General features: G+C 46.1%; 1 protein-coding gene across 8 annotated transcripts in view; it reads left to right on the top strand.

Annotated features, from left to right (window-relative positions):
- The window catches only part of CACNB2 (calcium voltage-gated channel auxiliary subunit beta 2), a 1,556,216-nt gene that overhangs the window by 1,472,798 nt on the left and 65,799 nt on the right, over positions 1-17,619 (top strand). For all 8 annotated transcript variants that reach the window (XM_069648579.1, XM_069648581.1, XM_069648584.1 and 5 more), the window contains one exon: positions 15,961-16,112. In XM_069648579.1, the coding sequence (XP_069504680.1) occupies positions 15,961-16,112 (152 nt within the window). The remainder of the gene's footprint in view (positions 1-15,960; positions 16,113-17,619) is intronic.

Genomic DNA, 17,619 nt, shown 5'->3' on the forward strand with positions numbered 1-17,619 from the left:
TTACCCTCCCTCATAAGGCCGCCCCCAGGGTCAGTATCAGGTGGTGGCTGCCGTCCCCTGGCCACATGGGAGGAGATCACTGCCGGGGAATCCGTGATGACTCCATTGGAATCATCACACCCCATTGTTATTTATGCCAGGCATTATATTTTTAAAATGGCACTCTAAACCCCCACATCAAAATTGCATGTTAGATGCTGTAAGATTTGTAACAGAACAGATACAAGTGGTGGATTCAGTCATTCCAGTCTGTTCCCCCGCTCTAGGTTATGAATTCATACAAATTGTTCAGTAAGTAAACTCCTTGCATACATTTGATGAATTATTTGATTTACCATGCACAAGGACCACCACCAGCAAATAACCTCCATTACCATTTAATTTTGAGCAGGAGGTGTTTTTAAAAAAAGCTTCCTTTTTCGCAAGTTTTATTAATTTTATAGTGCAAGCGCATATCCTTTCTTAATAAACATGTGCTCATTTTGGCAGCTAGCCACCCAAATATTTAGAGGTCTAATTCTAACAACATCCTCTATTAAAGATGCCCCATATCCAAGCCACATATAGAGCAATTGTAACTGGTTTACCATTTTAGAATTTAATTGTGAACTCCACTGAGTAGCAAGCAAGATTTTGTGCATACCTTATAAAATGTAGATTATTTTGCCTCTTTCAAATTATTAGCTATATGAGGTGTCCAACTTATGTCGCAAGAGTTAAGTTTCAATGCAATTCCACTCATTTGTGCATTTAACTTTTGCCCTATCAGAGACCATGGTCTAAACATTATAGGGGTTCTGCCAATGTACATCATTTTTAATTTAGACATATTTATTTTGAAGGCCCTGTTTTTCAAATAACCCATGTACATTTCTATGAGGATATTTGTGCATTGTGGACTGGACATTATTAGTCATTAATGTTATTATTATATTGTACGCATAAATAATTTCCATGTTTTAATAACTTCTTTTACAGAGAATACAGGTGTCCTTATTTGATAATGATCTGTTTTTTGTGAGCACCAAGGCAGTGTTTACCTTTGTGTGCTGGCCGCTGATCGGATGGTAGAGTTACTAAACATGTGCATTTGTTAAAGTATGCACATCCACTAATAATTAGCACAACAAATAGAAACAAAATACCTTTGTAAACCTTACACCCTGGTCTTCTGGTCACTTAGGTCTGTCAGATCACCAGGCCACCAGCACCACTGCAGAGCCTATCCTCGTCACCGTTTAGGATAATGAACCCTCAGGGGGATGGTGACATTCCTTCAAGAAACATGCAATGACAATGTATGTCTCCATATTCTTGGCGTGTCCCCACCTTGGGGGATGCCACTTTCACTGATGCTCTTGTTTCTTTTTTAGCCATATAAAACTCGGCACTGCAATATTGATATTAATATTTTATTTATATCGCGCTCTTACACACGTGTTTCAGAGCACGAAAAGGCAAGGGAGGGAGAAACGAGGAAGAACAAAAACAACGATCTTACTAGGCCCAGTGACATTGAGAACGTGCAAGTGCAAGGGAGAGGGGGAAGGGGGAAAGTGCAAAGAAGGGGGAGAAGTGGTAAGTACGCAGCAAAGGAGATACAGAATAAATAGTAATAAATAATTAAATAATAAAGGTAACAAACAATGATAGTGCAGCCTGCAAGTGGCAAGTGCTGGTTTAAGGCAGCAGACAGGGTAGGTCTGATAAGTGCAGGTAGAAAATGGGGGGGGGGCTGTATGGGTACAGATATAGACCCCAGTGCAAGGGAGTGGCCTGAAGGCAGTGCGGGAGGGTGACAGGGTGAGCAGGTACCTGGGCCCGAACAACAGAGGATGGCCAGGTGCACAATGTCGAGAGAGAACAGATCAGCAGGGGAGAGGGGGGGGCAAATGTAGAAGCAAAGAGGAAGGTCTGTAAATGCTACTGGAGATGGTTCTCCTCGAGTTTCAGAGAGGCAGGGAGCCTGTTCCACATGGAAGCTCCAGCCGAAGACAGAGATCTACCCCCATCATGTTTCTTTGAAAAATGACTGAACCTGAGGGAGTTGGAGGTAAAGGAGGGTAGAGTTCGAGAGGGGAGGTATTTGTGGAGGGATAGCTGAAGGTATTTTGGACCCAGGCCCCAGAAAGCCTTGTGGACAATGCAGAGGGTTTTGAATTTGGTCCTTGTGTCCACTGGGAGACCATAAAGAGCTTTTAGGGCCGGAGAGATACGATCCCAGGGCTTGAGGCCAAGTAAGAGTCTTGCAGTCCTGTTCTGGATTATTTGCAGAGGGCGGAGAGTAGAGGCAGGTAGATTTAGAAAGAGGATGTTACAATAGTCCAACCTAGAAAGAACCAGAGCTTAGGAGCCAGTGAGCTTCTGGGGGAAGGAGAGGAAAGGAAGAGTACCTCTGAGGAGGTGCAGTAGGAAGTTTTTATAGACATCAGAGATGTGGGCGGAGAAAGAAAGTGTGGAATCAAAGATGGCCCTGAGGTTCTTAGCCTCGCATGCGGAGGTTGGAGGAGGGCCAAGGGAGGTTGGCCTGAGAGCGAGAGGAAAGGATGGTGTGCCGATAAGGAGGATCTCCGTCTTGCTGGCATTCAGACAAAGATCGTTGGTGGCCCAGCAATCATGAATGGCAGTTAGGCAATCAGAGATGACAGAAGGAGAGGAGGTGGCCCAGGGCAGCCTGAAAATGAGTTGAGTGTCATCAGCGTAGCATTGGGAATTTGAGCAGAAAAAGGCAATACAGTGGGCGTGAGTTGCCAGGTATTGGTTGAAAAGCCATGGCCCGAGGTTAGACCCCTGGGGAACACCACAGGTAGAGAGGGAGATAGATGATAAGAAGGACCCAAGTTGGACCTGGGAGGGACGATCGGAGAGGAAACAGGTCAGTCAGGCCAGGGCCTGATCGGTGATACCCAGGTATCACAGATGGTTGAGCAGGATGGTATGGTTGACTGTGTCGAAGGCAGAAAAGAGATCGAGTAGGATGAGGACAGAGGGAGTGTTAGAGTCAAGGTTGGAGAGCAGATCTTCACGAATGTTGAGGAGAGCAGTTTCCATGCTTCTGGCAGCTCTGAAGCCAGACTGGTGGTCATGGAGACAGCAAACAGAATTGGAATAAAGGTTAAGCTGAGATATGGCCAGCTTTTCCAGGGGTTTGCCCAGGAAGGGAGTAATGGAAATTGGGCGATAGTTAGCCAGGCAAGAAGGATCAGCTGAGGGTTTCTTGAGAAGAGGATGCACAAGGGAGTGCTTCAGAGGGGAGGGGAAGGATCCTGAGGCAAAGGAGGAGTTTCAAAAATCATCAAGGGCCGGAGTGAGGGTATCAATGTGGTCCTTGATGGTTTTAGAGGAACAGGGATGAACCTGTGTTAGGCAGAATCCTGTGCAGTACCCTTGGGGACCACTACACAAGATTAGGACTACAAGTGGCAGTACAATTTCACCTTTGGTACAAGCCTGTACTACCCAGAAATAGTGGGAGCAGTGGCTGAGCAGCCAGACTTATCTCAAGACCAAATGAGCGGTAGTAGAGTTTACACAAAGGACCACAATTACTGTGATTCAAGCAAACAGTGACTCAAGGTTTCAGGAAAAAAAAAAATATAAGTACATTTATTTTTAAACCATCTGTTCACAAAACACTTCACTTCTATTAAATGAAAACCACACTGTAAAATATACTACACACAACCAATCCCACTTGTTCAGGCAAATTCAAGGTAAGTACATTAGGATTTCACAGACCGGTGTTGCGAAACTAACGCGTACCCACGAGTAGGAATGCACACGAAGTTAAAACACACTTTGTACTTTAGAATTAAAACAAGGGAAAGTGAATAAAATCATAGGCAATACTTGTGTCAAGGCAATTGAATCAGAGGACTCGTTCAAGGATGTAGATAAAAGTCAATAGGCCTGCGCCAGTGTCAATGGAGCAGGTGCTCAGTTGTCGAGGATCACACGGTACGAACAGTTTGAGATTTACCTTGCCAGGAGTACTTAGATATTGTCAAAGGGAAGCAAAAGTTATAAGAAGGGAGAAAGAAAGGACAAGCCTTCATGGAGGAAAAGGGTTCACCCCAATTCCGTAAGGTCGGACGGAGAGAACGACCAAGGGTGCACAGTACCTTATTCCGCTGAAGAAAGCTGGTGCCACAGCAGTTGTTCCTGGTAGTTCCTGCAGACACACGGTTCCTACGGCTTCAGTCGTGGGGACAAGAAGTACGTCTGGAGCAATCTGTACTACCCAGGGATGAGGCCAGCAGCAGCAAAAGCAACGATGAATAAAAGGTGGGCTCCTTTAAATCGGGAGAGGGCTCTTCTGATGGCTATCCGGACCACTACAGCACTGTCCAGTGATTTCGACCCAGCAGATGATTCTCTGACTGAAGAAAGGTGATCTGGTTGATCCCACCAGGCTCAAGGGAAGAAGACTCCGGAGTGGATCTTCTCTTGTTGTTGAAGTGTAGATAGCTCAGGACTGCATTAGGGCTTCACCGGGACTCGGGATTTCAGCAGCCGTCTTCTTCTCCGCTTCTCTTTGCTTCTTTGCAGTTCCAGTGGCAAGCAACTCTGACTTCCATCCCAAGAGTCCTGCCTTTTATGCCCAAATCCCCCATTCACACAGCCTGGCTGTCAGTCACACAGCAGGGGGGTTGTCCAGCCCGGACAACCACCTCAGCCAATGGATACAAAGTGCAACTTGGGTCTCCAAGGAGACCCTGTGAAGGGAGTGACTACACCCCTCCCTCACATTCAGCCCACCTAGCACCTAGGCGCCAAAAGGAGGGCTTCTCGAGAGAAGCCCGCCAAACGACAGTGAACAAAGGAAACAAACCTGGTTTGCCGCACAAAGTAAGACACAAGAAATTTTTAACAAGAAGAAATGGCGACGAAACCCAACCGGAGCCAAATTAAAACCAATATGGTCAAGCGGGTTTCATGTTCGAGGCCACTATATTAGCCTAAAACATTACCACGTTATATAATATAACCGCAGTAGAAAAGTTAGGGTAGATACCACTTCCACAAGCCAATTCTTAATGTTAAGGGAGCTAAACAATGCTCCAGGAGGCGCAGATAAAAAGGGATAGTAGTTAACCCTTTCCAATAATCCATGTAAGATGGGGTGTACTGGATCTGTGGAAATGTGACTATATAAAGTTAATGACAACTTTACATGTTTCTGGGGGACAGTAGTCAGCCCCAGAAAAACAGAGTCAGTGGGAAGTCTAAAAGACAACCCTGAAGGCCTGTGTAACACACAAGTAAAAAGATGATGCCTTGGGAGTTGGTGAAACTCCATAGCCCATGAGAACAAAAAGTACAACACACAAAAATACACTGTAAGAGTGGGAAAAAGGTTCACACTCTTACCAAGTGTTAAAAATAAACCCCAGAAATCCAGCAAAGCTGCTGATGGACTCACTAGGTAAGGGAAATTAGCCATAGAATGAGAATTCTCCCTAACAACCTGTTTTGACGAGGCTTTCATAGATCGGACTTGACTAGCAACCTCATCAGGGGAGAAAAGTGGAAAGAACGAGAAAGAGGGTGGGGGGTGGCTGAAGGAGTGTCAGCATAAACAGATAGAGAGGGGAGGAAAGGGTGGACAGGATGTCCTGGGTTTTTGAGATAAAGTGAGAGGCAAGGGCATTGCAAAGAGCCTGCGAGGAGGGGTATAGACTGCAGAAGAGTTGCCCAGTTCCTCGCAGATTTAAGAGAGTTTGGCCGAGTTGTTAAATGCCGCAGAGATACGGGCTTGAATGTGGACTCTCTTCTTGGTGAGGTCAGAGAGTCGATATTGGCTTTGTAGCAGGTGGCAGGCCAGTTTGTCAGAGGATGAAGACGACAACCCCCATTTCCGATCAGCCACCCTACACTTCGTGTTTAATTGTAGCTAAGTCGGAGTCACACCAGGAGTTGCACTTGAATTTGGACTTCAAACAGATCCTCATGACAGGGGCAAGAGCATCAAGAGTATCAGAGATAGAAGAGTAGAGCAGAGACAGGGCTGTGTCAGGGTGTGAGTCAGCCAGAGGTGTAGGGGGGGTAGAGAAGATGGCGGCAAAAGCCTCAAATGACATACGCTTCATGGGCCGGATGTTCGAGAAGGTAGGTGGCAATGTTGGGGTCGGCTTGGTTTGGGGGGGGAGAGAGGAGAGGAGACGAAGGAATGATCGCCCTAGGAAAGAGGAGTGGTCAGAGGGATGGAGAAGGGGAGGTCAGACGAGATCAAGACATAGAGTGTGTGCCCTGCATAGTGATATGGGCGAGAGGAGATGATAGACAGGGAGAGGGAGTCACAGATGTCACGGAAGAGTAAAGAGGAGGCACAAGGAGAGTCTAAATGGATATTTATGTCACAGAGGAGGAGGAATTGAGTGGTAGAGGCCAGGACGGAGGAGGAGAGGTCAGCCCACTCATAGAGAAATGAGGTGATTTTACCAGGAGGCCGGTAGATGGTAGCAACAGTAAGAGAATGGGTAGGAGAGAGAGAGCCTACAGACAAGGCGTTCAAAAGAGGAGTAGGTCTGAGTAGGAATGATAGAGGCAGGAATCCACTCAGGAAGGATCAGGGCCACCCCCCCCCCCACCGGACCTGGATGGTCTGGGTGCAGAGGATTTTGTAGCCATCAGGGAGGAGAGTGTCAAATCTCGTGACAGAGCTGGCCGTGAACCAAGTCTCAGTTAGACCAAGGACATCAAGGTTTAGTTCTTCAAGGAGGTGGCAGATGTTAGAGGAGTGTTTGACAGCGGAGCGAGAGTTGAGAGTGGCAAGATGAAGAAGGTTGCCAGCCTTAAAGACCTTCCGGGGAGGGGTACAGATCAGAGGTACGCCCTGCAGAGGAGAATGGGCCCTAGGAGGGGCGGAGGAGGGAGAGGGCAGATAGCCAAGGAGGGGACAGCAGGAGATGAGAGGAAATTGATGAGGCGAGGGAAGCGCCTATCAAAGAGGAGGAGATTGGCCTGAGGGCATTGGACCATGACTGTGCCATTAAGGTAGACATTAATGATGACTTTAGAGGAGTCAAAGGATGCCATGAGAACTTCCCAGCGAGTTCCACCATTAATGGGAGAGGAGGAGATAGGACAGAGCACAGAGATCATATGAGGAGTCCATAGATCTGGCGAAGGAATGACAAAGAGGATGTCGGTGAGAGTCTGCCTGGAGGAAGCATTTGAGTAGGTGTCTGCGATAGAAAGACCAGGGTTGGAGGCCAAGATACCCTTTTTGAACTTCTTCCTACCAGACTTAGTGAGAAGGGAAGAATAGTCAATGGAGAAGCAGTTGGAAAAGATAGGAGAATCAAAGCGCCATGGGAGTGAAAGCGAGGAAGGAGGGAGAAGCTGGGGGGTGCTAAGGCAGGGGGGGTTGTGGAACAAAAGAGAGTGATGAGGTCACTGGGCTGGCAAGTTACAGAGAAGCAACACTATACAAGCAGAGTACAGAGAAGTTAGCAAAAACAGCAAGATTTGACTTTGGAGCACAAAGCAAAAACAGCAAGATTTGACTTTCCAATCAGGGATTCAGAGGAAAAACAAAAGGATTTAAAGAAGCACTGTGTATCAGAACGACAAGATGGGAGAAACAAGCAGAAAGAACAGTGATAGTTAAATGTGGTAGGAGTTAGTCCAGAAGGAGGGAACTAACCCATAGTTCCAGAGAAGATATGTCAAGGCAGTCCAGAATTCTTAGAGGAGTGAGGTGGCAGCATCAGTGTGGTTAAGGTGCAGGGAGGGACCCCAATATTAGCATTCAGGAAGTGGACAGGGAGCAGACAGGGGACTTAGAAGTGGGCCTTCGAACAACAGACCGCTTCCTGCTTCCTGCCTCCTGGTCCCCCCGATTGGTAGTTGAGACAGAGGCAGCCCATGATCAGGGGCCCAAGGCAGGTTACGCAGGTTACACTAAAAATCATGCAGCCATCTTGGAAAGGGTTGCGGGCTAATGCAAATCGTGGACAAAGGCACACAAGTTGAGCAAATCCAGAGCGCACACAGCTAGATGCTGGACAACAAACACGTGCTTCTACACACGTGCTTCTCTAAACATGTGGCTGCGTTTTATACGCGCAAAGCAGGAAATGCAATTTCACTTTTTCTTTCTGTCTTCTTTTTCATTAAAATGATGGCCTTTTCACTGCTCACATTAACCAAAGGGGGTCTGTGGCAGAGAATGAGTGCCACAAGACTTACCTATGTAAGTGAGGAGCCGCTGCAGGAAACGTGCTTGGGAACTCCAAGAAACAGCTAATTTCTGATGGAAGGTGTTCACGGTGAGCGCGAAGTCCACAAAACTTGGGGGAAACAGCTGATCTTAATTGAAGGTGTTTGCTGAGAGAGCGAGGTCCACCGTCATAGGGACAAAACACCATTCATAATGTCAAAAGAATGTACAAACGTGATGCCCACAGTAGATTTGATGGGAATCAAGAGGCCCCCCCGTGAGGTGGTCCCTCTTCCCCAGTATAGCTGTTTGAAGACCTGTTTGATAACTATCAAACATAGGGCATTGTGTCATACACGTTTCTTGCAGAAGAAGAATGTAAAATTGTCTCAAAATATCACCCAAGATGTGGTTTATGAGGAGGTTGAAGTTTTCACACGAATTCCATGATAGTACGCAAAGTTTAGACCAATTACTAAAAAGAATGTTGTACTGAGCCCATCCTGTTTTGTGTAAGGCTCCTATTAGCCAAGCCCCGTCCACGTGATCCGGGCCCATATGGGACAATGACTTAGCCCAGTGGACTTCTCTGCCACTTACAGAGTCACCAGTAATAGAGATGAACATATTTAAGGGGGAACATGAAAGTGCAGAGGGGCCCCTTTGACCTTTTTGTAATTGGACATCCAAGGGAGCGATGTTGTATCCCAGCTCACCTAAAGGATGAGGCTCCCTATTGATAGGGTCATAGACGATTTTAGAATCTATGTCTGTGACTGCCCAATCAGTTCTTATTGGGTCAACAAAGTCCAGTCGATCAAGGGGCCTCATTACAACCCTGGCGTTGGACCATGGTGCTGTTAGCACCATGGTCCATGCCGGATTCCGCCATGGTGGATGGCGGATTTACCGCCCCATTCCAAGGTTGGCGGGGCGGTAAATCCCCATTCACCATGGCCCCTTCCCCATTCCCATTTTTGCCCCATAGGGCTCAATGGGAATGGGGAAGGCGCTAATTACGGCACCGTAAATTACGGTGCCGTAATTAGCACCAAGTTCCCTTAGCGGGTTGGACTTTAACGCCTGCAAAAAGCAGGCGTTAAAGTGTGAATCGGGCGTTAAGGGTTTAACGGCGCCGCAGCCTTTTACGGCGCCGTTAACCCTTTAACGCCAGGGTTGTAATGAGGCCCAAGGTCTTTAGTGGATATTGCTTGTAAACCAGGGCCAGAATGCACGACCTGTTTAGGACAATATGCTTATTTTCCTACAGGAGGCATTCAACAGTCAACTTCCAACAAGGGGGCTTAGAGTACTCTTCAGGGGGCTTTTTATGGTAGTGGAGAGAGGAACGGCCCACCCATAAAGCTGGCCCTTCTGGGACCCTTCCATTTTTGACACTAAGTCAGGGCCCAAGGCTCCCCTCAATACACTGTGCACCCCCTACGAATGGTGGTAACCACTCTTAGCATTATGGTCAGGCTCCACATCCACAGGATGATTTAACAAATGATCAGCCGACAATTGGGGAGGCGCTTCCATATGATATTTGTTCACGATTTCCCACACTAGTATGGTAGTTTCCGAAGTGTGCAAGCCACTTATAAGGAAAGACTGTAATGGGGGATGACTTGCATTAATTGTCTTAAGGGAAATGACGACAGAGTATTTCCCTGGCTTAGAATAGTGGTACCTTTGCAACAACCCCCAGCAATTATCAGCTGAGATCCATGAATGTCTGGACGATTCAACCACTCACCACAGTTAGAGATACGCTGACCTACTGAGGGTGACGTTGGGTGGGTTAAAACAGGAGCAAAGGCCAGAAATAAACCTGTTTGATTTGATGAATTCACTTGTTTCGGCCCAGGAGAGGTTACAGTTGTTGATTTTTTTCCAGCCCAAGAGGCTTAAACACAAAATCCGTCATTTTCGTCACGTGGGTATCTGGTTATTTGAGACCGCCAAAATGTTTGTGAGCCTCCCCTTTTCACCTTCTTTGATTTCATATTTTTCTGTTTTTTCCCCTGTGAGCCTTAGAATTTAAGTTTCCCCATTTTGCATTACAGGGCAGTGGTTGTGAAGAAAGAGCTTCTGTGTCTGATAAAATTATTGAAGGTGACACATTCATTACAGTTATGCAGGTACTGAGGAGTTAACATGGCCCGACCCTGGGTTATTAGAAGAGGAAGAGTAACAATGTCAATTTGAGAATGGTCTTTCTCCATCCCAGTATTCTGTGTCCAAATTGGAGGAGGACCGGGAAGTACTTTATTATTCTGCGTAGATTGAAAAAACTCTTTTAGTTTCGCATGAATGGCGGTGTTATTGAGCTTTGTCAATATAGAGTCCAATAAAACAGCACTAACCCGAGTTTCCTTTTGAATTCCTTCGAAAAGAGAGAGAAGAGCCTAGAGAATCTGATGTGTTTCTTGAAAGATGGACTCCCTCGTGTCCACCTGTGTACCACCAATTTGTTTTATCCTTGTTGATAGTCTCCACGGCAGTGCTGGGCCAGGTGTCGATGCGTAGGATGTGGCTGAAGAATTGTATTTGAATGAATAGCTGTAGAAAAGATCGCTGGGGTGTTTAGATAAGAATCTCGCCACGTTTCTTGTCCAAATGGGGGGAGACCTGAGCATTGGGTATAGCTAAAAGTTCCACATCTTTAAGGATGGTTTGAGGAAACATATCAACTAAAAAGTGGGAACTGCTGTGGAAGCACCACCCTTTAGTCACGATGTACTTGACTGGGGGGTCCTTTTTATCAAATTATTTTGAAATCGTGTTAAAATAAGAAGTAATAAGTGCCAGATTACATGGTTTGTCACTCAGCTGGTCAATTTCAGTATCATTTCTTAAAGGACTGCGGCCCGAAAAAGCGACCTGCACGAGGCTTCGAGTGGTGATTTACTGGGTCCAATGGTCGTTCTATAGGGGACAGAGGGAAAGGCATTTCAAGGGCAGCCCCGTGGACATCCGAGGGATACGGCTGGCTGCTGCTTAAGCCCTTCCCCGTTCTCTGTCTTAGTTGCGTATTTATAATGCGCTTAAAACGGAGAGGTTTTTAAGCGCAGACCAGGGGATCGAACCTGTGTCGCTCTGTGTCGTCTTGTTTCCCAGGCGAGCACGTTGCAGCTGAGCTATCCTCCCGGCCAGGGCCGGCCTTAAGGGCAGTAGCGCCCTGGCCAAATTGGCATCCCCCTCCTGCCCCGTGTGCCCCTGTTTAACAGGGGGCAGGGCGGAAGGGGGACGGGGCCAGGATGGGGCACTTTTTTTGTTTGTTAACCCTCCTTGCTCCGTGGAGGAGGTAATGATATTAATAGGGCGCATCAGCAACCCATTGTCATTGAATGAGCCTGCCGCCGCTGGTGCATTCAGTGGAAATGAGGCGCCTGCAACGCCTTCTGCCACCAGACCAGCTCGGGGGAGCCTTTGAAAGACTCCCCCGAGCTGGCGTGGTGGGGGGGCTAATGGCACCTTTTGTCATTAGGGGCGAATTTTAAAGGCGCCCGTGGGCGCATTTAATGGCAAAAGCCTGCCTGGCACGCCTTCTCCTGCTACAACAGCTCGGGGGAGCCCTTGAAAGACTCCCCGGAGCTGGCGTGGCAGGGGATAATGATGCCCTGGTGGGGCGTGGCGCCCCGGGCGGTCGCCCGGCTCGCCTCCCCCTAAGGCCAGCTCTGCTCCCGGGATGGGATCATCGGCATTCTTAAGAGTCTTGGGAGGATTCAGCACCGACATATCCAAGCAGGAAAATCAATGGTTAATCCCCCTCACTAACATGACAGGGGGTTTAGATTCTATTAAAGACAGGAGGCGAGTATTATGCATTACAATCTTTACTTCTGAACCACAGCAGCAAAGAAAAAACTTTTACAAACAAGAAAGTTTAAATAACAGAACTAAATAAAGTTCACAGTCAATGTAAGGGGGGCTCCCCAATCCAACATGGAGGACAGGTCATGTCCTGCAGATGACCAATGAGCTTAGACCCTCCTCTATATATGTCCTTTACTCTAATTCCAACTCCTCTTTCTGCAGCTGTCTTGCACCAGACGCCCACTGCAATGATCCAACTGCGTAGCGCGGAGAAAAGGATCCAGTGAAACTGAAGGGATCTCAACCTCTCCGCAACCTGAAACTACAATGAAACTCTTCTGGATGGGACCTCACACCCGAAAGCTGAAACAATATGAAACAGAACAGGGTTTTAATAAGAAACAGAAAAAAGGGAGGGTGTGAATGGGATAATACTCGCCTCCTACCTTTAATAGAATCTAAACCCGCTGTCACGTTAGTGAGGGGGATTAACCATTCTATGGCATGACGGGAGGCTTAATATTATGCAAATTTAAAGCCCTTGCATCACATTATCCCAAACATGATCAATACACTTGTGATAAAATAAAATGTTTTGAATGACGATTCCCTTGACCAATCAACTGCTCTGATAATTTTTCCCCCCAGGCCACCCCGAGAAGAATGTGCTAAACACCATATCACCTTTAACTGAAGAAGCAAAGCAGTAATTAACTCCCTCTTTCCGCATAACTTACTTAATGTATCTGGTCATAGGGGGGCAAGGGACTCCGCAACAGGATTCCCATAGGAATAGCAGCTGAGAGGTATTAGGAGGATAAGAGCCTCTGTATTTCAACTGAAAACATTTTAAACAATGAATAACTCGTACATTAAAATCTCCTGGAAAACCTGGATAAGAGATGGAGGAAACCAAACACTTGCACCTTCTGGAAATAAAGAAAGTGACCCCCTGAGGAGAGAACATTTATTGTCCATATCTAATGCTCTGATACCAGAAAAAACATCTTAACAGGAACAAAACCCACATGGATAACTTGGAAAAACAGATGTAGCACAGACAAACCTTCATTAGAAAGGACACAAAAACGGACTAATCCAATACGATATAAACGTCCCCTAGAAGAAAAACACCTAGCTTAGGTGGCACCTTAATGCCAATGGACTTGAAGGTACTGTACACCAAGGACTGCCCATCCACTGTCTTCACCCCTAACGATGACATGTCTCGATGAGATAGTGGCAGTTAAATGAATGCATCGACATGTAATGTTACCCTTTCTAAACCTCTCCACCAGAAGTTACCTATCTCTACTGAAAGGGAGAAATGGAAACAAAAAATTGAGCCACACACCGACTAACCCAGCGGTTCCAAGCTGAAGGGTACCCTGACTTAACAGAGGCTGCCCCGAAGTCCTTGATGACACAGATAAAGTCCTGCGAAAGCCCCCGGAAGCAAAGATGAAACGTTCTAATAAATAAGGCAGAGGAATCCCTGAAGGGCCAGCTCGAAAGAGAAACCTGTTAGGACGGAGAGAGGCCACGGGTTGAGGGTGACGAGACTAGTAATATCCACAGTCAATTCCAGTAGGGCTGGTAAAACATCCCCGGAAAGGCCAACACTAGCGTTGTCGCCTGCCCTCGCACCTGAACCAGAACTCTTGCTATCATGGCAAAGAAGAAACACATTGGAAAAAGGGGAACCCAACCAATCCTGGAGGAAAGAGTCGGAAGGCAGTGCACTGGGATCCGTCCTCTAACTGCAGGGCCGAGGAATTTAGCATATAAGTCACAAGGCAAAAAGAACCAGTTAATCAGAACCCAAAGATACAAGATCTTGGCAAAGAGAGAGTCCTGACTAAACATCCAGTTGCTCCTGTCCTGGAGATGTCTGGAAAAACAGACCATAACAGAGTTGCTTACTCCCGGATAATACTCCGCTTTCAACACAATGTCCAAGCCCAACAGAAAAATCCAATTTGGCTTGTTAAATCTGCTAGGACCTGCCCCCCCTCCAGATGATTGATTTATCGCACAGCCGAAACATTGCTCATCCGGAAAAAGGCACACAAGTGTCAATGATCCTAGAGAAAACTCATGACTGCAAGAGAGCATGCCAACAGCTCCAGACAGCTGACATGCAGTAGTTTCACTGAATTGGACCACTCTAGCCTGTGGAAACCTGTCCTATCTTGGCACCCCCAGGCCAGTCTAGTGGCATCTAACTCCTGAAAGACATCCGAAGAGGGAACTGAAAAAGGTGCCCTGCCATTCTAGGCATCCATGAGCCTGAGCCACTAAAGGAGCTCCAACCTGACCTCAGGGAACAGAACCCTAACTGCGGGGGAAACAGACTCTTGCGAATATGTCTGGTCTTGGAGCGTTATAACGCCCTTTAATGGAGAGGGGAAAGATAACTTGATGGAACTGACCACAACGCCCTTGTATTTATAGCAAAACAAAAACATGCCTGTAGAAGGGACACTGCTAACTCCGCCTTATACTAAAAGGGCTGAGAACTGTAAATTAAAACAAGTATAAATTCCAAGAAGAATTATCCAAATCCCTTGGGCCGGAGGTGAAATATCACCAGCGTCATTACCCTGGTGAAGCACCAGGGGCGGATGAAAGGGGGGGGGACACACTGAAGGGAAGGACATTGGCAAGTGCGAATCCCGCAGTGGAACTGAAGAAAAAATTCCTGATGCGGAGGAAAATCCAGGAACCACCCGGTACTCATCCCTGAGGTCTAACTAGATCAAACAATCCGCCGGAAGAAGGGAGTCAATGAGTAGAACAAGCCCTTCCATTTTGACATGATAGACTACCAATAGATGCTAGAACTTGTAAGTTAATGATTGGGTGAAAAAATCCCCCCCTCAATAATAAAGCGGCGGTAGTACACAACCTCTGCAACACAATAAACATTAACAAGAAGCCAAGGGAAAAACAATGTTCTGAAATTGAAAGCAGTAAGCATTACTGTACAGTAAAAAACAGCCCTCTACACAATATAATAATATATAATATAAAATGTAATATAAAATATAATATACAATGTGCCAACTACTGACTAGCATGCAAGGCACAACTAGAAGGAATGACTTAGCTGTGGTGTCAGCAGCAAAGAAAGAGGAGCTGGAATTAGAGTAAAGGATATATATAGAGGAGGGTCCCTGCTCATTGGGCATCTGCAGGGCATGACCTGTCCTCCATGTTGGATTGGGGAGCACCCCTTACATTGACTGTGAACTTTATTTCGTTCTGTTATTTAAACTTTTTTGTCTGTAAACGTTTTTTCTTTGCTATCGTTCAGAAGTAAAGATTGTAATGCAGAATATGAAGCCTCCTGCCATGCCATAGACGTGAGCCACCTGACAGACTTAGCGAAAAAAAAAAGTGGTTTTAAAAGTCACACCAATAAAAGGTAAGCAGCTTAGTGTTTCAAAAGTGCTGGGATAAAAGGGGAGCAGACTTCCAAGTGACAGTGAGGGTAGAATAACAAGAAAGGTTTTATCAAAGCCTTGAGAGAAAAATAGCACCCTGTCGAAAAAAAAAGCCACAACGCGGCAGTAGTGGCCTCTGTGCTCTGCCGTAGTCTGTGCTTTATACCGTGCTTCGTGCCGGCGCTACGTGCCTGCCAAGTGTTATAAAAAGTGTGATAAAGGTATTCATGGATGTAACTAGCACCAAAGCCCAAACATCCGACACAAAGGCACACAATTACCCAGGGATTGCACCTAATCTAGGGCCTTTGTGGGGCTTCAGTGATTGAATGGCCAATGCCACCTCCTTCAAAGTGATGGGCAATGAGTGTAACTGCTTCATAGTATAGAAATGCTTTGCTGGTTTACTTCAGAAAAAGAAAACATAATTGTAGTTTCTTTCGGGTTGCACTTACTGTTTTTTTTTTATATAGATCGCACTTTATGTATCTATACAATAAGCGACCACTCATATTTTCTTTTCACTCACAGCTGAAGTCCAGAGTGAAATTGAAAGGATCTTTGAATTGGCGCGGACGCTGCAGCTTGTAGTACTTGACGCTGATACCATCAATCATCCAACTCAACTTAGTAAAACTTCCCTGGCTCCCATCATAGTGTATGTAAAGATTTCGTCACCAAAGGTAAATATTATGTTTTATGGGTTACTTTTAACAACCTGTACATTACTATCTTGGTCTCTCATGGTTATGGTGCTGCTGCCCTATTGCTAACACTGGAAAGACAATACCTTTTTTTTAAACTCAGTGTAATGTAATCAATTTTCTCCTGAACCAATTACAGCAATATTTTTTTTATCTATTTAAAAACGCCATTGTTATATACAGTGACTGTTAAAAGCCTAGAGACCAAGTTAAAGTCCCAAGAGAAGTATACGTGCTTGGAGCACAAGTTATATGCGTTCAGTGTGAGACATAGAAGGTTGTCTCTATGAAAAGTAGGTACCCACTTTCTAGATCAAAGGCGGCCATGACGTGGGGGGCACCTAGTGAAGGAAGGAGCTGCTTCCGAGAGGGGCCGTACAGGGAGCCAGCAGCAGGTAAGTAAACTCAAAGCCGACAGGCCTTAGATGACAATGCAATACCTGAGGTTACTGCCCCTATTTGAAATCATCCCATTGGCTGAAATGCACCTCCCGGTTATTAATGCATTTGAAATCTTTTTCAATATGAACATCAAGACCATGTTGTTTAAGCATTTATGTTTGGTGGGTGAGACAATGATGTCCAATTTGACAGCTACAGGAAACAAAATGACTGTGCTGCAGTGGGTTTCATTACATGGAAAGATTGCACATACCAATGTGGATTGATAGGCAGATACACACAAATGTGTTGGGGCCTTACTTGTGTCCTATGCACACACACATGGACAAAACACCCACTTCTGGTGTGGGCTGATTAACGCAAATGTTTCCGAGGTCAGATTCACTTTTGTGAATTAGCCCACACACAGAATGCGGCCATGGACTGGTAATGCCACAGACCAATGCACATCTTGAATCCCAACAGGTGGAGGAGCTGAGCTCTTTCCCCTGCACAGTGTCGCCCCTGCCTTCCGCCCAAGGGCACTGGAAAGCATAATGCGCAATGTTTTGAGAAGTCCTCTGGAAGCATTCTTCTGCCCATAATAGCAAGACTCGTGCATTACATGAGCTTTTATATTATCCCAACTGAGGTGTAAATATATATTAAAAAAGCATAGGCATTTATGGGCCTTTGAGCCCATCTCAGCAAACAGCTCACTGGTCCTTTCTGTGTGAGGTACTGCCCTCAAGTCCCCACACATGTCAGTGAGTCAATGCATATTCAAGTGTTAGTATCATGTCAGAGGCTTGAATTTATAAGGATCGGCTAGCTGCAGGACCCTTGCGCTCCTAGCCAAGCCAACATCTCCTTCACCTCTCAGGTCCCATACATGAATTGAAGACTTGTCAGCTGAAATCCTCAGGTGACCTTTCCTCTCTGTGCCACACAGATTTGTGTCAATTTGTCTCAGAGTGCAAAACACAAACATCTTTCTCATTGTCATAATCAGTGATTGTGTTGCTCTCAGAGGTCATTGGCAGTAGCAATAAACAAGCTACATTTATGTTTCTAAAACAATTAGCTCAACTGCATTTCAGCAAGA

Source organism: Ambystoma mexicanum, chromosome 2q, assembly GCF_040938575.1.
Source record: "Ambystoma mexicanum isolate Mex_15411 chromosome 2q, UKY_AmexF1_1, whole genome shotgun sequence".
Classification (NCBI taxonomy): domain Eukaryota; kingdom Metazoa; phylum Chordata; class Amphibia; order Caudata; family Ambystomatidae; genus Ambystoma; species Ambystoma mexicanum.